The following is a 23,386-nucleotide window of genomic DNA, read 5'->3' as shown; positions in this document are numbered from 1 at the left end:
CTTGATGCTCTGGTCCCACGGAGCAAATACACTCTCCTTCACACTGTTGTGTAGCAGTCAAAGAGCCGAAGAGTTTAAACAAAGAACCCTTCCACCTATTCAGCACACCAGCAGATGCTAAGCACTTACAGCATTTAAGAAACACTTTGGGTTGAGATCACAACAAAACATGAAAATAATTGGGAGGGGTTTTTTCACTAACAAAAATCCTTAACCAACAAAAAAAACGACCTAAGCCTGGGGCATCAGAAATACTGGGATTGATTATTGCTCTCCAGGGAGGGATTAAAACTGACAGGAGCCACAGAAAGTTCCCACAGATCATCGAGGAACCTGACAGGGAAGAAACACTTTTGCAGCTAAATCTGTTGAGTGGTGCCACTGCCACTTTGGGAGCTGCAAGGAACATGAAGCGAAGGCTGTAGCTTAGCGTCAAAAAGGCACTGCACAACCGTGCCACGATATAATTGATTAGCTGATCAGAGGGGACAAGAACCCATCTGGAGGGGAAGATAACTGATTTACTGAGGGGCATGAAGAGAACAGTCATTACATGCAGGTAACCAGGAGGGGAGCGGCAGCAGCACAGGGCAGACAAAGTGCAGTAGCAATCAGGTACAGAAGAGAAATGGATGTGAAAATGCTGCAGTAGCAGCAGCAGCAGCAGCAGTGTGGCATGAAGTGCGGCATACAAGGATCGATGGGCGTGCGAATGAACCAGCCATGCACCAAGGTGTATGCAAGAGTCCATGGCGATGACGAGCAGAGTATGCTGCCAGTATTAGTCATAAGGGGCTAGGAGGTTATCTTGGCAGTTTTAAACTTTCCAATCTCCTGCTCCAGATAAAGCACCTCTGAGTGTAATCCCAGCCTTCCCCACCATGCTCCCATACCACAGTATGCACCCTGTGGCTGCCAAGGGCTCCAGTTCCTCACAGTCACCTTCGGCAATGTCATCATGTGCCATCATAACAGAAGCATGCCACAAAAACAAAACATTAGGACAAGGCAAACTTAATTGCACTTACTGACAAGGTAAGGTCACAGAATGCATGGTATGTACACTTGTATTTAAGTGAAAACAGTTTTCGTTTTATTGTACCTGAAGCCACCTTGAAAATTACAACCTATTTCTTCATAGTGCCAATTCAACACCAGGATTCAGGTCTGACAGCACACGGAGCACACGAGGCCATGCATACAGCATAAAGATAAATTAGGATTCTCACTTTATTATTTCCTTCTGCCAAGGTAAGGTTAAGGGGTCCTCTCCAGCCAGAGCCAAGTTTCCAGGCTGCTAGCTCTTTCAGAGAAAGTAAACACACTGCGCCACACAGGCTGAGGCCCCTTCTTCCCAGAAACATTTGTTCCTGACATGGAGGGATGGCAGGAGGCATCGCCACCAGCACTGGGCTGCCTGGAAGCCGCAGGACACACACTCCAGGCAGTGCGAAGTGCCCACCAGCCAGCTCCTCACGCTGGGCTATAAGGAGTGTAGAGGCAAAACCCAAAGGGTGCAACCGATGAGCGAAGAGGGAAAAGACACAATCTAATAAAAGCAAAGGAATTTCACATATCTGCTACATAACCTACTATCACAAGCCTGAGAGAGCAGCAGTGCAAGGGAAGCCTGTACAAAAGCAGGTACAAGAGCTCATTAGCTCTTTTTTTGCTCCTATGTGCCGAAAAGAGGATCTTCTCACACAGCAAAGAGGCACAAAAGCTAGGACCATCCCCAGCTGGTTTGCACTTACTGACTGGACTCATCTACATCCCTCTAGGCAGAAAGAGCTTTTCCTTCAAGTCCTGGCCTTAGCCTGGCGCATAACTACAAACCTATCTTTATTAAGTGCTTACATTTCTATTTGCTCAAACTGAGATTCAAGCTCCAGGTGCAACATCTGTCCTGCAGCAGCTGACTGACATCCCACATAAGCTGCCTTCGTACAGCGGTCACAGAACAATTATCCCATCACAGGAACAGAATTTCAAATTTGTGTGCTTAATGATATATGGGAATGAATGATGAAAAAAGCTTTTCCTGCAGTCATTGCTCACAGAACTTTTATTAGATACTAAACACATTTCTTAGAAATTAAATTTCAATTTAAGGGGGGAAAAAAAACCAACCCAACAACCCTGCTGCTTTTCTGGCAGCATATCACACTGAAAGAAACGCTATTGTTTCACCTCACAGTCCACGGATGATCTAACCAAACCACATCCACATAGTTTATATCCAGTTAAAGGTTAAGCCACTAGTCTAACAGACATGGAAACTTGTTAACTTGGAGGCTAGTTCGTCAGAAAAACAATCACTCCATTCTTTCCAGAAATCCTCCACACAATATATGCTTTTTTAAAGCAGGCAGTGCAAAAATAATGCAGCAATAAACAATGCCTTTCTGATTCTGAAGATTTTTCTTTGAAAAGGTAAGTTCATGCTTATGGAACTATATAGCAATATAAAAAGCCCTTAAGAAAAAAATCCTTTCAACCTCCTGAAATAAATACAGCTGGAAGTTAAGGGTTTGGACTAAAGAACATTATGACACTGTCCTCAAAACCAGCAGCAGATGTTCCTTTTTTGGAATAACGCTCATGTCCCCAGCAGCACTTTCAAAAAGAGTGAAAAAGAGCGAAAAAGAGTATCCTTTATATAACCTACTTCACGCAACTCATCATTCTTTTGTAATCTCACTACCCTGTTGCTGTGACCAAGTGCTCACAGGACGGCTGCCCAAACAATATGAAAAAAAATGTTTTTTATGATGAAACCAATAACCATCAATGATCAACTTGACAAATGCTCACCCAGAAACACAACTAATTAGCAACCACAAGTGACATTTTCTGGCTCCAAAGCCCAGAGATGGCAAGAGCTCCCATGCACAGACACAAGTCTTCTCCACCTTGTTATTTCTGCATCAATAAGGCCAAAACCAATCACAGCACCCCCGCCAAATGTGCAACACACATCTCAGTGCTCATCCACATATTTACCCTTCACTGCTTGTGAAGTTATGGACACACAAGTTTTTAAAATGGACACTGTAAGGACAGATTTCCCCTACTTACTGCTCTTTTCCTTATGATCACCAATTCCCTGATACATTTTCCTCCTTTGCTTTTTATGTTGTGCTTGGCATCTTTTCTCTCATTTCCCTTCCCCCACCTTTCCTTCTTTTTGGTGCCTTCTGGCCTGTATTTTCTGCATTTTTTTTGATTCTGCAGAGGTATCCAACAGTAACAGTTTATATAAAGGGAGAGGCCAGGGAGAAGAACTGACCAGCATCTTAATCAGTTCCGCTCTCCAAACCCCACAAAGCACCGCCGTATCTCTTGCAAAGGGTGAGGGCTGTACAAAGCCCTGGAGAGCCGACAGCAAAGGTAGCTGGGCTCAGATCCGTCTCCAGCTCGCCTCTCCCATGGTGCCAGACCACTATGTAAAACAGCAAGAGCACTTTACACCCGAGCCAGCCATAAAGGGAACAGCTGGTTTCATGTTTAAGTGCTGAAGCATCATTTCTGCAACTGCAGCTCACTGGTTAAGTAGCCAGGTCTTGCTGTGGGCGCTAAATGCTCTGCTGTCTGTCCCTGTTAGCCCAGGATCCTTGCCTGGCCAGTGCTCAGCAACCCCAGAAGAAGGACATATGTTTTAATGAGAAGTACATCTACATTGTAACATGCCGCCCTCCTTGCACCAGATAAGACTAGATGGCGAGTTCTGCGCTACAGACAATTTTAGAGTTAACCATAGAATTTTGCCTGGATTATTTTTATCTATGTATTTTCAAATCAAAAATCCACTTCTGTCCTACCAGGAAAAAATCTTTAAGTGTATACAGCCATATATACACACACAGTTCTTAAGCTACAAAGTCAGAGGAAAGATTAAAGGAGACTCACAATACAGCACTTAAAGGCTAATTTGAGCGACTGGAACTCAAAAGCAAAGCTAACTTATTTTCCTAGGACATCACTGAAAAGTCACGGTTGGTTCAAATTGCCCAAAACTTAGAGCAATTTTCCTTTAGCAGAAGTACAAGTGGTTGAACCACCATAATGAAGTACAAACTACAGCCCAGCCTAACTCAACCTATCTCTCGCCACATCGGTCACCACACTTCCCCTGCACTCCCACCCCTGGAACAGGCACACAGGCCAGCACTGAAGGCCACAGATTCAATTCCACCCTCACCTGGCCTATGTCAGCTCTCCCATTAAAGAAACGGTCTTCCTCTTGCTCCAGTAGTGTGGTCCGGACCAAAGAGCTGCTCCAGTTAAAAATGGCCCAGCAAAGTAACTCACCCAGATGAGTGAGAAAGAGGAATGCATTGAACTTTTCAGTTACAGTTTTCTTCTGATTGCCCTTACTGTCTCTCAGCAAAGGTGGGCTAACTTCTGCCTCCTACTTGAGCTTCAGAGCTGGTCTACAGTAGATCTGGCAACAAGCTCAGCACCACCCACCAGAAGCCACCTGGGCTATGGAAAAGCTTCAGCAAGGAATTATTAGCATTAAGACAACACCATAATATAGGGTATGAAACTACACAACCCGAGTCTTTATTTGGAGGAAAAAAGATTAATCAATTTGCATCCTGGCCATTTACCACACTGTCCAGGTGGGCTGAATGGTGAGAAGCTGTTAACTGACAGAAAATTATCAGGTAAGAAATTTCTCATTTTGTTACCCAGCTTCTTTCTTCCTTCACTGCTAATGAGAAATAGCAAGCAGGGAATTACAGAGATGGGGAGAAAAAAAGGAGCTTTATTATCATTATTATTTATTATTACTCTAGTAGAGTAACAGGCAAGAGCAAAAGCTACCCTGCAGAAAGCAAAAGCTTTGTAAATGAAGCAGTTAGGTAGGAACCTAGCCCAAAGGAGAAAGGCTCTGTAGTGGATGGGGGCTGGATTCAGAGCACCTATCAAGCAGTGTTTTATGCCAACAGGACTATCAGAGGCATGGAGCAGAGAGAGATCACACACATAAGATCCTGCCTCTAGTTCAGTGATCTGGACCAGAGGTTTACAAACCTGGAAGTAGGGGACATGGGTTTGAATTCTTAAAAGGCAGCAGCTACAGAAACACAGATCTGTGTTAAGAGCCCATTACAAAACAGATGGCCACAGCCAGCACAGACCATGCTTTTAAATAGAAATCACAGAGGTTGTGCTGTTTCTTGTTGGATGAAGTGCTGCCTTTTTGTCTCTGAACATGCATAATGGCTGAGAAACAGGTAAGCGGCAAAGTACTTGCTCTAGACACCAACAGAGCTCTCATAGGAGCCCTGCCCCAGGGACCAAGGCAGTTTTGTGTCCATTTAGGCAACTGCATGAAGCATCTAAAGATCTCTGCAGTCAAAATACAGGCTTGAGGTTTCAGTGGAGTATGGCAAGCTCACTTGGCCATCTGGCCCAAACTGCAGCACAACCTTGCTGCAGACAGCACAATAAACTCCTCTAGGGAACGTACATGTGTTCCCTCCTCCTCTCCCCAGATGTTTTAGGGACTGCAGTGAACCTCTTCCCAGATGCACAGTAGACAGTGGTGAAGGATCTTAACATTTTGCCTGCAGCAGCTCTGAGGCCCCAATGCCTTGGCATTTGGATAAACTGAACTGTAAGCATAGTGTAATTAGCATGTGTACTCCATATGCTTGAGATCCATCATTACAGTGTTGGAATGCCCTCCAACACCACAACTTTCCAAAAGAAGAAAGTTGTGGAGAAGTTTCTGGAGAATAATTTGTCTTATTCTCCAGGAATGGTGGAAAAAGGCACTTCTGTGCACAGGAGGTTTCAGTGGAGCTGGAGAAATAACCTTTTCCTGACAAAACCCAGCAGCATGATTCACCTATAAATAATGGAGCCGGTTTCAAAGCCGGCCTTTCAAGCTAATGGCTATCAGAAAGGCCAGCCATATGCTTGTACAACCTGTCATTCTGATTAATCTCAACATCTGACTTGTATATAAAGTTTATACAGTAACAGAACTATATTTAATATGTCATTTTAGATAGGTTACATATTGCTGACTTTACAGTTTCTCACTAACCTGACAGTCTTCTCCAGGTTACAGGCACACAAAGGACCCTGTTTAAATGCTGATTAGATGCAGAGCAAAGAAAGACTTTGGACAGATTTTAGTAAGTCTCAAGAACCAGGCAGATAGGTAACACGTTTCAAAGAGAGCACTGGAAGAGATGAAGTCCCACATCCAAATGTAATTAATTCTTTATTTAAATATATTAGGCCTCTATTTAACACAGTAACACAGAGGCAAGAAGAAAGTCATAAATCATGGCTAAGCCTCCACACAGACAAAAAGGATTCAGGGCTCTTTCTGCAATGTACTCATTTTATTTTACAGCATATGGCATAGTATCAAAATTGTTGTTCTTTAATTAACTGAATCATGATGCTTTCCCATGAGGCTTAATCTAAGTTCATCATAACATACTGTATTATGACACCAGTCCTCAAAAACACGACTACATGTCCGCAGCCCATTTGGAGAGAGGGATGTGCATTTTATGTACCAATTCATTTAAATATACTCAGCATTACATACAATGTTGATTTCTCCGAAATCAGTGAAGTTTATTTTGAAGTAACTAAACCAAAGTTAGCTTCTGAAACTAAGCTCTGGATAACTTTTTCCTATTTCATTACAAAATGAAACCCAACCCACCAGATCATCATTTCAAATTCAGACCTACTGTCCTTTCCTATGGAATAGATATTTATTTATTTATATTTTATTTCTTTATTCCTTTTACTTCTTTTGATAAGACTAGGATAGTTTGTTGTTTATGTTAGCTTTAACTAGGTAAACCCTTTCCACAGCAGACTTAAGCATCATTAACTGTGCAGTGAAATAAGCCTGGGATAATGGGCTGACAGAAGGGACTGATGAGGGAAGAGCCAGCAAGGTTCACAGACAAAAACCTTGTCTCCTGAATAAGATTTTGAATCTTACTAGCAAGATAAGGCAGACAATACTAAAGTCCAGACAAAACACTCCCACACAATTCCCTTCAAGCCATCAAAACCAACATAAAAATCTTGAAATGCTAAAATAAAGCCAAGCAAAGGAACATTATTGTCGATGACTGCCAACTGAAATGAATGATCTGAGCTGAAAGTGGTTGCTGACGTAGCTATAAGTTGCCACAAAGAACTGAAGGCTGTGGCAGCAAATCGGTCTGCAGAAGAGCTTCTCACCTCCTGCTGAGAGAAGCCACGCACATGGATCTCAACTTTACCATTGCTCCAGGGACGAAGGGGGTGAAGATGGAGCTATGCCACGAGAGTCTCCTGGGAGCAGGACTAACCGCACCCCTCACTCTGAACTGGGCACAACAGACCCAAGATAAGGCCAAGTCACTCTGTCAGCAACAGCAGAGAATCCATGACTTTTGGCCTTTGCCAAGAGAAGCTTTGCACATCAATTAAAGCATCTTACAGATAGGACGCTGCTGACAGGCAGCCAGTGTGGCTGTGCCAAGTTACCCGTACCCACAAACATCACCCTGAGGAAACCCAACAAGGAGTACCAGGAGGCCATGCTGGAGGCATCCACAAAAGTTTAATCTTCAAGGTGATTTTCAGGTGCTACAATATCATCCCTGTGGTGACCCTGCAATCAACCAGTTTGACTGACCAAAATGATTGTGCATCTACTGGCCATAAAAACTTACTGATTAAGTTATGCCACGTTTTGCCCAAAAGAAGAGAACAGACTTGAACAACACAAAGTCATCTCAATCACAGCCTTAACTGTACTGGCACTTAAAGAAAAAAAAAAAAGGAAGGAAACAAAAATAACAACTTCAGGCTTTTGTGTTAGTTTTAGACACTGTATTTTCCTCCATATTGTAGTAAAATTAAAAGTAGAAATCTTTGGATGCAGCAAGGAGAATGAGGAAGCTTGCCAAATCTTGGGGAATCAACAACTAATAAAACAGCAATTAATTCAGAAGAGTAACTACATGACACTGTAGGGTTCCCTGTGTGTTTTGCCCCAGCGATTGCTTAAAAAATTTGTTAAGCAAAGAAATAAAATAAAAAAATGCTCATTTTTTTTTTTTTTCTTTCCTAAACCACCAGCACTGCAAACTCATGCTGGTATTTGAAAGTCATCTGGGCTCTCCCGAGTTATACATCCTTATTATCATAAACATTCCACAATTGGAAATTACTCTGCGTGGTGCTTACGCCAAAAATAAAATGAGCTGTATTGCATCTGTAGAACCAAAAGTAGTAAAATGTAATAAACACACATCTTTGTCAGTGCCTCTGCAAACCAATCGGTTTGGCATGTAGGTGCCATTTTTACACAGTTGCTTTATTACTACATAATTATTGATGGATCAGCCAAGTGCTCTCTCAAGGAAGACTGTTCTTAAAAACAAGCTCGTTAGAAGTTTAAGCATAAACCTTAGGATAAGAAACAGCAGTTAAATTTCATCTGATCTAAACTTCTAAGAAGAAAAATAAATTGGAGGGACAATTTAAAAAAATGCTACGTTTGAGGCAGGCATGAAATTGAAGCAAACAAGAAACTTTAATGTCATAGAAAGAAAAGAATTGGGGACATCTGTACTGAGAATAAGTTGTAAGGAGCAGGAGGAATTATCAATCTAGTGATGTGCCAGCTCTCCGCATTTCAATTGCTTCACAGGCCTTACCACAAAAATTGTTTGCAATGAAAGCACAATGAAGAATCTCTCAATTTTATTGCTCCCAGTGATATTCTACCCACTTTGTGTGTACACCAACTGTATTCTTTCAAGTACAATACTGTTTCATATTAGTACCTGTTTAAATTAGTCGCCCACAAACATCGTTCCATGTTCAAAATGCCTCACTATTAAATTTTCTGTTTCAGTCAAAGTACTTCAAGAGTTTCTATCAAGCTCTCAGGCAAGAAAGTTTCATGCAAGCTTTCTGAAAATCAAGATAAAGCAGTAAACTTTAAATTTAAAAGAAGGGGTTTTGAGGAGAGAATTCAAAATGCCTTTTTGAATTCCCTCTCCACCTTGTTAAATCAAACTCCTTCATTGCTCCCAGATTTCTAAGTGTTGCATTTCTGGAGCTGAACTCAAGCATCAACCTTACTCCCTCTACAAAGACCCTGCATATAAAATGATTCTGGGCAACAGCATCTCTGAAATTGTCCACTCCAATTCACTGATGGATCATTAAACCTGTCCAGCACTGATACCTCAGTGCAAGTGCAAATGCTGCTCTCCGCATCCAAATACATGTTCTTTGCTGCCACAAAGACATGGTGCAAAGTGCTCCTCCAACCCCAGCTGAACTGGGGGAGCTGGTTTCTGCCCCCCGAGACTCAGCCCCATGCCCCTTCCCTCCACAGCATGTACTGCCCTGCTCCTGCCTGCTGCTGTACCAGCCAAGGCATCATTGCTTAGCATGCATCTGCCAAAATGACTCTTATTAAAAATGGCTGCATGAGCCTGTGACATTTTTGACAGACCCAGATGAGGGAGGCAACTACATGTGTACTAATGCCAGCAGATAGGAGGGGAATGAGACAGTGAGGCAAGCACTTAACCTCAACCAGTAGCATCCACAGTATCACACCCCAACACACCTGCATATTCACATTCACATAGTGAAGTATAAACCTGGGCTTTTACCTTTGCTCTTGAGGAAGAACAAGAGCTTCATGCTAGTTCTACAGCAGCTACAAAGCCATGAGACACAGTATCAGCATGGAAAGCAGTGCTCCTACTGAGCATTCCAAAAACTATGGCTTTGACATGCAAAAGAGAGACTTTATGGAAAAGCAACTTCTCACTGAAGTATGTTTTATTAAATGAAAAACACTGTCAGCATACAATACCACCACCAGTGACACAATTTCATGTTGATATGGATGTTGCTGCATCTCAACACATGACTTCAATGTAGATTTGCAGGAATTAATCTTTAGCAGGAAATTAGTAAGGACCATTAAGCATAACTTCCAAAAATCAGTCATTTGCCTTATTCCTATATAAGTCTTAATGATTTGGTCACAGAGAACTGTTTCACTTCCTTCCCATTTGTGAGCACATGGTGGTCTCCCCACTGTAACTAAATCAAATGTGGGATTTAACTAACAAATTTGCTGAAAAACGGTATCCTTTCACCCACTGTACAGCTGTTTACTTCTGGTTTCTGCATTTATACCTATCTCAAGATTGTTTCTTGCTCCAGATTTCTTTGCATGTACTACTTTACAGCATTATTTACTCTCTCCCATTTCATACTCATTCCCTTATTTCTACTACACAGTTGTAAATGTCCAGGTCTTTTGTCACAGAAAACAACTTCTACAGTCTTAGGTGTACACATACATTTCTATATGAAAGCTGAGCCCGACCTTAAACTTCTGACTTTAAAAAGAAAGTATTTTCTGCTTCCTTTCAGTAAAATTTGCCTGCAAAAAATCCCTAGGGTCAACTCACTGCAATTTCCCACTAATCTGCAGGTACCCCCACACACAGCTTGCCTGCATCTCCTCCTCTGACTGCTTGAGACACTGACCCAACACAGTCCATGCAATCCTAGATAAAAAAATCACTATTTTTGTTATTAATAACCAACCCAAAGTTGTTCTTATCTGCCAGTTTCTACAGCTTTGCACCACTGCAATTAATGACACTGAAAACTCTAAACACAGTTTTTTCAGCCCTACTGAATGCATTCTAGTGAGTACATATGAAAAAAAATTAAATTATAAAGCTGAAGACTACAGTAGCCTCATGTTGACAGGTCACTCTGATTCCAGGTCAAAGTAGACTATATTTGGCTGCTTTGATTGTAATTGCTTACAGGATAAAAGATAAACAGCAATTATCCCATTGTCGCACCAGAAAAGAGAGTTAATAAATTAACCAATCCTAAAGTAACATTGAAAAACAAATTATTTCAAAAGCAATCAGAAATAGTAAAATTCAGTTTCCAAAATTGTTTTTAATTGCCAACAGTGTCAACATTATTCCTCTATTGGATAATACATTCATTTTAGTTAGGAAAGCATTCAGCAAACTAAAAATGCCACACTACAATTATACAAGGCTAAACTCATGATTGTTTTCATCAACAGTCTGTAGTGCCTTATCTCAAATCCTTAATTACAAGGGCCATCTATCAAGGCACAGTGCAGCCCATGCATCTTGACTACTATGACAGTCCTGCAGATTTCAGACCCACAAACAAAACAGATAAAGTGTGTAGGGGTGTGATGATGTTAATCCTTAAGAGGATACAGGAATTAATTTTTCAAACTGAATTCAAACTACTGAATAAAAACAAAACAACAAACTGCTACACAAACATATTAAGACTTTACAGAATTGGCACTCCACTCAAAGGGTGTATTTTCAGTTTGCAGCACTGCCTTTACACCTGAACCTGTGCCATAAAAAGAATAAAGTACTAAAGGGAGGATTATTTTAGATTTTTCAGAAGATGCAAGACAAATACGAAGTGGTCAAAATCCACTACAGCACTGCACATGGATTTATTATCCATCATATTAAACCCAAAGTAGCTAAGCCTTGCAAAATCTCTCTGCACTGTATTTCCTCTTTCCAAGGGCATGCTATGTGGCTCCTTGACCTAGGTTAATAAGTCTTTATTCTCAGTAACTACTGAGACCATGAAGACTCCTTGAACTGAACCCAGGCCTCCGCTCCTGACATTTCAGATACTGTGATGAATTGCTCAAATAATATCCTCCTGAGCAGTTAGCTTTCCATGCAAATTGCAAACTTAACATCCTCTCTGCAGCCTCCACGTATTTAATTTTCCACAACTCTCTAATGAACAATTTCAGCTTTCAGTTGAGTCTTTTGGTGAAAGACTTCCTTCCTTTTTGGCAGAAGAGTAGGGCAGGAATGTCCATTTCTTCTGCAAACTGGCCACCTAACCAAATAACAGTGAGGATTAATGGGCTCAAATTCTGGCAGGTGCAGAAAAGGAAGTATCATATACTTCTTATACTACAAGAGAGTCATTCAGGTTTTTTAACCAGGTTTCCTGTGTATCTCCCACACAGAGGACCACCATTTTTTTAGATGCTAGAGAGTGCACACAGAAGAAAACCTTGAAAAGAATCCCAAACAGAAAGAAAACCTTAGACTGGCACCTACAAATGCTGAGGTGTCTAAGTCAACCATGAAATACAACCCTCCCTTCGTATTTGAGGAACAACTGTTTTCATAATTCTGCTGTTTACCTACAGGAAAAGGACCACTTCTAAAGCTCAATCTGAACTTCTCCTCTTCTCCCAGCTTGCCCACACCATGCTCCCAGACATTTCCACCTCTTTAAGCCTAAGCCTAAGTACAGCAGGCAGCAGACCTGGATTTCCCCTCAATACAAGGGAAAATAATGCATAAAAACATGCTGGAGCTGATTGCTTCTCCTTGCTCCATCAAAAAGCAGTATCAATGCTGCAGCACACATTTCAATTATCAATATGCAGAATGACACACCAGAGCCCCTGTTCCGCATGTTCAACCTCTTCTCTCAGCCACCTCTCTGAACCAGAGACCCAGCCCTACTGCCACCTCCTTCTCCAAAGAGCCAACAGCCAGCTGAAGCATCAAAAGAGGAGAAAGCAGCTTTTTTGCCTTTTCTCCTCAGGCAAAGGAGGATGAGGCCTTAAGTGGTTGATTAGCCTCAAAGAGCAATGTGAGACTTTTACTCAAATTGAAAATAAAGCTGAGTTTCCATACACTTTTATTGGAGGAATTCAAGACAGAAAAGATACGTTGCACACTGCCTACTCAGCTGTTGGAATGAGGCATGAGTCAGGCAAAAAAGGAAAATCGAAGCCTAGAAAAGCTTTCAAGATTGCAAAACATATCCCAGTCCAGACCAGAATTTTATGAAACTGAAAGTAAGAAAAGAGAAGGAGAAGGACAAAAAGGAGAAGAAGGAGAACAAAAAGGAGAAGAAGGAGAACAAAAAGGAGAAGGAGAAGAAGGGCAGAAAGACTTCCTTCTCTGAAACAGTCAGGGTAACAGGACAGCCACACTGGGCAGCCAGGGGCTAAAGGCATTCATTCACAGGGGACACAGCCAAGAAAGATCTGCTCCATTTGGCTGAGGAACCCGAACCCCACTCTCCAGTACCTTCTCCTGACTACCGCACGCATTACTCTGGGGCAGTTCTTTTTGGCCAAGACTTCTGAGAGAAACAACACATATTTTCCTATAAGCAGTGTCTGTATTGATAAACCAATCCTTTGGAAAGTTCTGAAAAACAAATGTTCTAAAAATGCATTCATGTGATTCAGCTTATGCTTTCACTCAAGTTTATCTCCCTGATGGCTCTAATAAGCTGCAGGTTTCTTGCCAAAACTCCTCTCCAGATCTGTTTGGAAATCTTTCAGCCAACTGTATGATTAGTTTTCATCCCATAACCTTCCTAGTTACTCATGGCATGAATATGGAATGAATTTATATCATTCCTATCCTTTAATGAAATGCAAAGATCCTGCATAAAAAAACGTGTACACAGATTTTGGAGTAGCACATGCACATACAATACTCATGAGTAACATACATAGTCAAGGAAGAAAATCATGTCATTTGTAATTCATACCCAAGACTTCAGATATCAAAAAACTGCATTCAAAGCAGCTGGTGGTCCTCTATTACCATGCTGGCTGCAGCAAGCTCTTCACATCTCATTAACAGCATAATGAAGGCTCAATCAGGGGTACAGTCTATCAAGACTGCCAAACATAGAGGCAAGGTTGGAAAGATTAGTTTGTACCAAGATTTTTATTGCTTAGATCTCAAAATTGGGAAACAGCTAGTCCTGCCACGGAAAATATTTCTCAATGAGCAAACAGCACACAGAAAAAGGTGAAACCCTCACACTGATTGGAAGGCATCACACAAAGAAGGTGGCACCAAGCATGTCATTTCCACAGGTGGGGCTTAAAACTACCAAAGCAACAGCAGCAATGAAGTCAGAGACAAAAGAAGAGCAAGCAGAATGGGGACATACATGCTTGCACTGATGACCAAGTGTACTTTGCATATGTAACACAATTAACACTAAACTTAGCAGCTTTATTTCTCATGTATGCAGTAATTATGATGTAATAGGGCTTCATAATGTTCTAATTATGGATTGTATCTTTTTGTACACTTTTACATGCACATATATATTTTTATATTTCCAAGCAGTTGGCACGGATGTACTACGATAAAATCTGAGGAAGAGAGACGGATGCCAGAAGAAGCAGCCAGTACACAGAGGGGGTCAATACCCATCTGTTGATGGCAACAGCAGTAAGCCTGCCCTCCGCCATGCAGCAATCCGAGCTGGGATACCGAATGGAGTGGTCAACTCTCCCTGGCATTTTCCAACCATTTTAAGCCTGTGGACCCTTAAACATCCTTCTACAGCAGCTCAAACCTTGCTGGAAATGTCACATTTCTGCAAACTTCCATGCCCCCAGTCTTGCCAGCACTGGTCACTTGCTGCTGCCAAGAAAAAGGAGGTATCATTTACACATAAGATTTTCCCCCATGGGTGAGGGAGCTGAGATGAGTCACAGAGGGATCAGGCAAGCCTCAAAGCCAGGATGAAGTACAAAGTGGAAGCTGGCAGCTGTGGGGGATGAAATTCAGAGGAAGAGTAAGACCCTGGAGGATGATCCCATCCCTGTCTCATGTAACTTCATCTTCAGACACTTTTCACATTCTCGTTCAGTAATGAGTTGAAAAGCACTGCTACAAGGGGACGACAACTATTCAATCAATGAACACTGCCTGCCTGGGGTCTTTAACATCCACAAAAATCAATGGCAGCATCTCTCAACCTCAGCCAATGTCAGATTATACTTGCAGCAGTAATGGAGGCATAAATACAAGGAGCAAGAAATGAGCAAACTATTAATTGTGAACAAGCACAAAACCTTTCTTACGTATTCTTTATGAAATTAGCAGTGAATGCAGTTAGCTGGGTGCCTAACCAAGCACAAGATGGTACATGCACAGCGATTTCTCACTGCAAAGAGCTGTTTACTTTCATGAGGACGGGCAGGAGCAAGTTACCAGCCACTTCACATACTTTATTTGAAACTACTGCCCTAAACGACTGTATGTGAATTTTGATTCAAAACAAAAACTAAAAAAAAATCCAAGCAAACCAAACCCCAAAATCAGGTCTCAAATACTACAGAGATTACAAAGGGGAAGTTATATAAGTCGGTAACTCTCACCCTATATTCTACCTTTACAGAATCATAGAATCAGCTAGGTTGGAAAACACCTTTAAGCTCATCAAGTCCAACCATTACCCCAGGACTGCCAAGACCACCACTAAACCATGTCACTGAAGGCCTCATCTACACGGTTTTTGAACACTCAAGGATGGTGATTCCACCACTTTCCTGGGCAGCCAGTTCCAATGCCTGAGCACCCCTTTGGTGAAGATATTGTTCCCAATATCCAAGCTAAACCTATTTGGTGCAGCTTGAGGCCATTACCTTTTGTCCTATCGCTTGTTACCTGGGAAAAGAGACTGACCCCCACCTCTCTACAACATCCTTTTCAGGAAATTGTAGAAAGCTATAAGGTTCCCCCCAAGCCTTCTCTTCTCCAAACTAAAAAACCCCAGTTCCCTCAGCCGTTCTTCATAAGACTTGGGTTTAGGCCCTTCACCAGCTCTGTTGCCCTTTCCTGGACCCACTCCAGTACCTCAATGTCTCTTGTAGTGAGTGGCCCAGAACTGAACACAGTATTCGAGGTGCAGCCTCACAAGATTATCTCTGTTATTATCAGACCTTTTTCACTTTTAGCTCTGTTCAAAATATACTTCTAAAGTTTAAGTTTATGACTTCTGCTTTATGTTTCAAGAAGAGATGAACTGGCAGTGTACAGCTTAGCAGCATGACATGGGAAGGATAGGGTGAAAGCCAGCAACCATCAGAAGCACAGAAACACCAAGAAAGATGATAAATTAATTGAAGTGGCATAAAAGGAACATTAAAAAAAAACCTGCAAATGGGAAATTTTACACCAAAGAATGTTATTTCTTGAGGACAAAGTCATGATATTTGACTGTGGCAAATTCCTAAAGGAAACAGTGGCCTGTTTCGAGGAACTGCAGAATCAGAAAGAGCACATAGATCATGAAGAAGATGTTGGGATACAGCATGGCCAAGAAAATGGACAGACAAATGTACCTGTCTCCATCTCTAAAACTGAGATCTCACTATAAAGCACTTTTATCATTAAGAAAGAAGCAGTTTGCAAAGACTGAAACAGACTGCAGCTTAAATATCTCTGCAAATTAAGACACTTTGTAGGAAAAACACCAGTCAAATGTAGTGTTTATTCTAAGCACTTTACTGCCTCAGACTCATTAATCTGGTACCTTACAGGCTCTCTTTGTAATGTAAATTTGCTAAAATACTATGTTTTACATAAAACATTCATATAGACAAGCTCACACTGCTCAAACACCAATTGTAAGTGGACCAAAAATACACTAAATTTTCTTAATACTTGGGCTCTGAATCTCAGTCTTATCTGCATAAGCAGTTTGTGAGAAACATTCTGCTGCTGCTGCAGCCACTGCAGCACAAAGGTTCAAGATTTCCAAAGTAGCTGATGTAAGCTATTATAAACTGAATTACCACATGCAAAAGCCAAAAGAAAAGACTTTACATAAGGTACCTAGAGCAGAGGTTTTGAGGAAGAGAAATCATTACAGAGAGGAGAGGAGATACCTTGCATTTAAGGAGGCCAAACATTGCACATACTGCACCTGCTTGCAGAGGTCCTATTTAACAGCCACCTGCTCAACACACGGCGTATTGCCATGAGGGTTTGCTGGGAATCCTCACCACGCAGAACCAGGCATGCTACTTGCAACCACTGCACTGACTGGACATAATGCATCCACCCAACACTGCTTGAAGCCCAACAGGAGATACAAAATCTTCCTGCCCAAAGTCTCCAGCCGAACCTGACGTAGATGGTCCACACAGTGGAGGATGACTCAGGGCTGGAGAGGGCTGAGGGAAGAGAAAGGCTCCTGGTTTATGACTTAAACAGCTGTGGAGAAGGACCAAAATATCCCCTTAAGTGTACAGTGTTATGATGACTCTCTCCCATCTCCAATGGACTTAGGTGTTGGAATAAGAAATACCCTAGCAAACCTATGGCCAGATGAGATTCACAATATAAATTGCATTAAACCAAATTCAAATACACAGGATAAATGCAGAAAATTTTATGATCTTTTCCTCCTCCTACAGGTCCCAACTACTTATGTTTCAAAATGATCTAAAATGGTGCCATCTCAAACTCTGAGCAACCTCCCTCATCCTGTATGTAGTTTTAAAAACTGCCATTTCTTTTTTAGACTTGAAGAAGATTTGGAAGAAACCTGGAAACTGATTTTTACAACTACACAAGTTGACCTGATAGAAGAAGATAACTATCTCCAGGTACAAGCTTTTCCCAGATTTCCCAGAGCTATGAGGCAGAATTCAAGACATTGTTGCCTGAAGTGACTGAAAGATCTACACTGGTTTTCATTGTGGTTCAGAGCTAAACTCCAAAGGTGACGGAGGCATCTTAACAAGAGGTTTTCTTTACTCTGTGTAATAATATACCAGCTGCGAGCCTGGTGTACTCCCAGCCTGTCTGCTAGACCTGGTTCCCAACCATTCAAAACACACTGAGGTTCCATTACTGCTCCCGAACCCAGATGCCTTCTCAAAGGAAACCAGGTCCTCAGTGGAGACATACTGTGATGCACCCACACCACACAGGCACCACGAGGCAAGGGCTCGGACACTGGAAATTGCACCCCAGCATGACTACCCCACAGTAGAGACATAACTAAAGTGAATCTGACTTAACATGAAACTCCTATATAATTAGAAGGAATCAGCAGAGTCAATGGCGGGGGAAAAAAAAGAGGGAGGGGAAAAGTTTGGGGCGGGATCTACCATCAAAACAAAACCAAAACATTAACTCAGCATATCAGCTTCACAACATGTTAACAAAATAAGTACTTGTTCAAACACCTGCACTGATTAAAAGAGAAGGAACATACTGAAACTGATTTGGTTTTGAAATTCAGTTCATTTGGCACACCCTCCACTTCTGAAAGAAAACAAACAGCAAACAGAGACAAGCCATAGCGTGAGCAGCCATGCACTCTCCTGCCCACCTGCTTCAGCCCAACTCAGAGGAACATACCTGGCTATACCAGCTAAGTTTCATCTTTAAACATGGTCCTCAGCCTGTCCATTAAAATGGTTAATAGCAATGCCAGCTGAGAAACATCCATCACTGGAAACTCACTTTCACAGGTCATTGGTTAGCCAGACAACAAGAGCTTCTAGCCATTACTGACCTCACTTTGACATGAACTGCTGATTTCCAGGAAAAAGATGAGCCATGAGCTACCCACTTTCCTAATCATAATTAATCCAAAACCAAAACCATTCATCTGTTTCTGTAAGATTTCGTTCATACAAAATATAAACATGCAATCATAGAATCACAGAATCATAGAATCAGAGAACCATAGAATCATAGAATGGTTAGGGTTGGAAAGGACCTTAAGATCATCTAGCTCCAACCCCTCCTGCCGCAGGCAGGAACACCTCACACTAAACCATCTCACCCAAGGCCTCGTCCAACCAGGTCTTGAACATTGCCAGGGATGGAGCATTCACAACTTCCCTGGGCAACCCATTCCAGTGCCTCACCACCCTAACAGGAAAGAATTTCCTTTTTATATCCAATCTAAACTTTCCCTGTTTAAGTTTTAACCTGTTACCCCTTGTCATATCAATACAGTCCCTAATGAAGAGTCCCTCTCCAGCATCCCTATAGCCCCCCTTCAGACACTGGAAGGCTGCTATGAGGTCTCCACGCAGCCTTCTCTTCTCCAGGCTGAACAGCCCCAACTTCCTCAGCCTATCTTCATACGAGAGGTGCTCCAGTCCCCTGATCATCCTCATGGCCCTACATCCTTTCCTACAGTGGGTCCAAGGTCTTCATTCCCACAGTCCCTACATCAGCATTCCAAGACTTGGGTTGTTTGGTCAGAGCCTTTGCCAGTGAAGACCGAGGCAAAGAAGTCATTCAGAACCTCAGCCTTCTCCAAATCCTGGGTAGCCAGTTCTTCCGAGAGCTTCCTGAGGGGGCCTACATTCTCCCTAGTCTGTTTTTTATTTGCTATCTACCTGTAGAATCCCTTCCCGTTATCTTTAATACCTCTAGCTAAGTTTAATTCTAACTGGGCCTTAGCTTTCCTAACCTGGTCCCTAGCTTCCCGGACAACATCCCTGTACTCTTCCCATGCCACCTGTCCTTGCTTCCACTTATTATAAGCCTCTTTTTTCATGTGAATATTCCTCAGGAGCTCCTTATCCATCCAAGGAGGTCTCCTGCAAAGATCATCCTGCAAAGTTTCTGGAATGTGAACACTAACTTCATAAGAATCTGAATGCATTCAGTTCATTTACTGAGGCAGGGAGTACCTTATTAGAAGTAGGTGCTGTTGAACAGAAATTCACATCAGAACAGTCTGGATAACAAAACATTCTGCTGCATTGATCCCCAAGTAAGCTGACAAAACAGACACACACAGGTGTGCCTTATGATGGAAAAACTAACTGTGATAAAGAAAAGAATAAAATGTCTTTTAAGTATGTTCCATTCTCAAAGTCATTAAGATGCAAAAGTAATTATAAAAAATGCCATCTCCATACAGCTCAAGCACACAAGAGAAAAAGAACACAAACCTGCCTGGCTGTTTGCAGTAGTGTCTGCTTTAATGGCTCTGGCAAAATTGTCTTCCTTAGCTGATCAGTCCTGCTACCACTGTAACACTCAGAGCAATGATACAGATAGATCTGGGTTTTTTAAGAAAAATGGAGCAAACCCAGCATAACACACACCAAAAAAGCATACAAACAGTTCTCTTCTCTTACAAGCGTTTTAAATACTTGCCATTTGCAAAGTTTCTCAATCAGCGAGACAGACTGCATCATGTTTGACTCCAGTAAAATGTCTTCTGAGAATGTCTGCCTTGATCTAAAATTCTTATACTTGGGTTTTAATTTCCATTCATATTTACAGGAATCTGCTTCCTTCAATTTCTTAATTGAGACTGCACAGCTTGAAATATGCCCACCAGCTATTATATAACTGCAAATCTACTTGTATAAGAGATACACATTCTCAGGCTTCAGAAAATAATTAAGCATTCCAGATGTTCCTGCAGTTTCCTGAGGAGCAGATGTCAATGACCAACACCAACAATCAAGAACACTGGTCACACCCATTCTCACAGCTCCCGTTCCTCGATGTCACAGTGATTCACAGAATTGCTCCCACAGTAACCATCAAGATACACGGAAGTTACACAACAAACCCACAACTGGCTGTGTGTGTCCGGTTTCCACTCTGAGCTAATCTTCTACTCACCAGGTTCTCGGTCCTTAGTGGATATGCACTCTTTTATAGACTCTGTTATGCCAAGACTAGCTGCAGTGGGGAGTGGGCCAAGCAAGGATTCCAGTGCAGGTGGTCTTACAAGAATTTCATTTCCATTTGTGCATTTCTCATCTTCATTTTTTCTTACTCTATCATTCTCATGAAGTTCATTATAGAAGTCCTTGTTTAAGTGATTAGCAGCTGCTTCTAGTTCCTCATCTTCAGCCTCCTCCTCTGCAAGAGTACTAGAGGTATTATCTTCTATAGAATCTGTAAGGAAAAGAAAAACAAACAAATCAACAGATCATACCATCTGTTACAGAAAATAAAGGGAAGTGCTCACATAAAGAATAAAAACTTTTAGAGAAAATCTATAAAAGAAATACACAATATTTTTGTACAATGTATGAATACATGGAGTTTTCAGATACTCTTCAGATTCATTACCTTGGCTATTATTTTTGTGAATATAGTCATCATTTAAAATAGAAGTACTGTGTTATCAAATTATGGCAGGTAAAAGGGCTTTGGGAGAGAAGCCGGCCACTTACTGGTATAATTACAAATGAGCAATAGCCAGTTCAACCCGCACAAAGCCCTTCCGTATCACTTAGTCAACTGGGGGTTCAGTGACAGAAGCGTCCCAGTATTGGTCCACTGCACTCTCAGTGATGAAAAGGAACATTTTCAGATGCCAGGGCCAAGCTTATACTGCACTAAGAAAAAAACCGACTGAAATCACTAATGAATTGTCATTGCAATGAACAATGAAGCTGCTTTGAAAACCAATAAATGAACCAGCTGACTGGCAGAGAGAACCCCAATGCAGTAGAAAACTTGTACTACGCAAGCATATATATGATCACATTTATCATAATAAAGTTCATACATTTAAGACTGCCTGCAGGATCTGAACCCATTACTACTTAGCAGTCACAAGACTTTATGGACTTACCATCTCTAGTGTAATTTGCAAATACACCTTTTGCTTTTGGTCTACTGCTTTCTAATTCAATCTCTATTTCATCTTGATAGCTTGATATTTCACCTGTGGTGTTGAAATAAAAATAAAACTCAGCAATCACTGATGTAATTTTGAATAAATGAGTGATATGTTACACCAAATACAACTTATACCTTCAAAATCCTCCAGCTTTTTTGATAGTGCCTTCTCAAGCTGAAATGAAAATAAACAAACATGAAATTACTATAAGCCCCCACACGTTTGTACTGTTTGTAAACTCTATATAGAGACAGAGAATGGTAGGGTATTTTAAAAGCAATATGCAGGTTTTGAACCTCAACTCAAATTACTTTGTGGTATTGAAGAGGTAAGACAGACAAGTTTCAAAATACCGACCGATTTCAAATGTCATCTCACCCATCTTTATACTTCAAAAGGAACCTTCACTCTGGCAAACTGAAATAAAAGGCCCCATTCTTCAGCAGCCAGATCTATGACTGTGCCTATAGATGTAAGCAAGTGCAAGGACAGCACTGAAATCGCAGTGCCCAGGCTAGACACAGCACACAGGCAATGGCACAGTGAAGACCTACAGCAACTAGCAGACTCTTCAGAACATCATAAACAGACCTACAGACCTTTAAATGATGGCATATATGGAAAGTAAAAACAAAAACCCTAAAAAAAAAAATAAATGTAAGAACAGGGTATGATTGTAGTAAAATCTTCTCCTCTGGTGCCAGCGTTAGTTCATGCTTTGTAAAGAAATTAAGCCACATGAGAACTTATCTGTGGAAGCAGGTGTTGTACCACAGAAAAACCCAGCAGCCTCATTAAAGTAATTGGGTTATTGTCTTCATATGTGTTTTAAAAAAAGAAGTTATATGTAATGGCACTTCTCCCACAGTTTCTGATCCAATTACAAATCTTATTCTTTTGCAACCCCAATCCTTGCTAACCAGGGTAGAAGGTGCATTCAGTATATAAAAGCGAAATGGACATTAGGGTATTAGGTGGATATTATAATGAGTATTAGGACAGCTACTCAAGACCTCCACACCACTAGCTCACCTGAACTTGTCACATGAGAGCCTCCTGTTTTGTGAGGATGAAAAGATTTGGTGGTTTGGTAGAAGGTCAAAGCACAAGAAGGGAAACATACAGCAGGAATGCAAGCACAAGGAGGCAACGGTGCTTAGTGTAACTGCATCAGCTTGCAAATGGGGGAGCATCTGGGCAGTGTGCTGAGCCCTCACCTAAAGTAAGTATAGTAGTCATGGGCTAAGCACCAAACACTGGTAGCTGCACAACACAGAAGCTCAGCTGGCGCTCATTTACTCGGCCACCCAGATATCCTGATCTGACTAACAAGAGCAGTGACTCTGTACTTCCCACAGCAGCTGGCTAAGACAGCAGGCATATTTCGATCCCTCATCAGGGGATATTTAAAGGTACATCTGAAGCTACAAATCTGAAAGAGCGTGCCTCCCTGGAGGAGTAAGCAAAAATTATACAGGAGAAAAACTTTCATATATATATGCGTATATATATATAAACTGGAAGCTGTCCCTTTGTCAGTAAAACAAAAAAAAGCTTTTAGTTAATAGGTCTCATATGCACTAACGCTAACCCTTCTCTCAAGAACCTCAAAATATATGTAACTAAGCCTTATCAAAGGCTGGTCGGTTAGGAATTAGAATATACTGATTCAAAAAGGAATATACATATGTAGAAGAGAGGAGAGAGGTAGAAGAGAGGAGAGAGCATCCGGTTCAGAATTCACCTGCTGTATCTTCAGTTTTTTTTGACCAGCTGTAAATGAAGGAGGATCACATTCTCCTTCCAAGTCAATCTTCATAAACTCATCTATGGTTAACTGACTTGTTGGTGTATCTTCAAACTCTGTCAACCTACC

The 23,386-nt window shown here is 41.5% G+C and overlaps 1 protein-coding gene across 6 annotated transcripts in view; it reads right to left on the bottom strand.

The window, feature by feature from the left end:
• The window catches only part of BRF1 (BRF1 RNA polymerase III transcription initiation factor subunit), a 174,121-nt gene that overhangs the window by 50,085 nt on the left and 100,650 nt on the right, over positions 1 to 23,386 (bottom strand). For all 6 annotated transcript variants that reach the window (XM_057416143.1, XM_057416144.1, XM_057416145.1 and 3 more), the window contains 4 exons: positions 23,255 to 23,381; positions 21,645 to 21,684; positions 21,463 to 21,555; positions 20,499 to 20,777 (listed from right to left, as the gene is read on the bottom strand). In XM_057416143.1, coding sequence (XP_057272126.1) covers positions 20,499 to 20,777; positions 21,463 to 21,555; positions 21,645 to 21,684; positions 23,255 to 23,381 — 539 coding nt within the window. The remainder of the gene's footprint in view (positions 1 to 20,498; positions 20,778 to 21,462; positions 21,556 to 21,644; positions 21,685 to 23,254; positions 23,382 to 23,386) is intronic.

The sequence above is a fragment of the Pezoporus wallicus genome, unplaced genomic scaffold (genome assembly GCF_028554395.1).
Source record: "Pezoporus wallicus isolate ANWC-B61680 ecotype Strahan unplaced genomic scaffold, APGP_CSIRO_Pwel_v1 scaffold_2146, whole genome shotgun sequence".
In the NCBI taxonomy this organism is placed as follows: domain Eukaryota; kingdom Metazoa; phylum Chordata; class Aves; order Psittaciformes; family Psittacidae; genus Pezoporus; species Pezoporus wallicus.
Note: the sequence above shows the minus strand (reverse complement) of the source record. Positions and strands in the feature narration are given on the sequence as shown.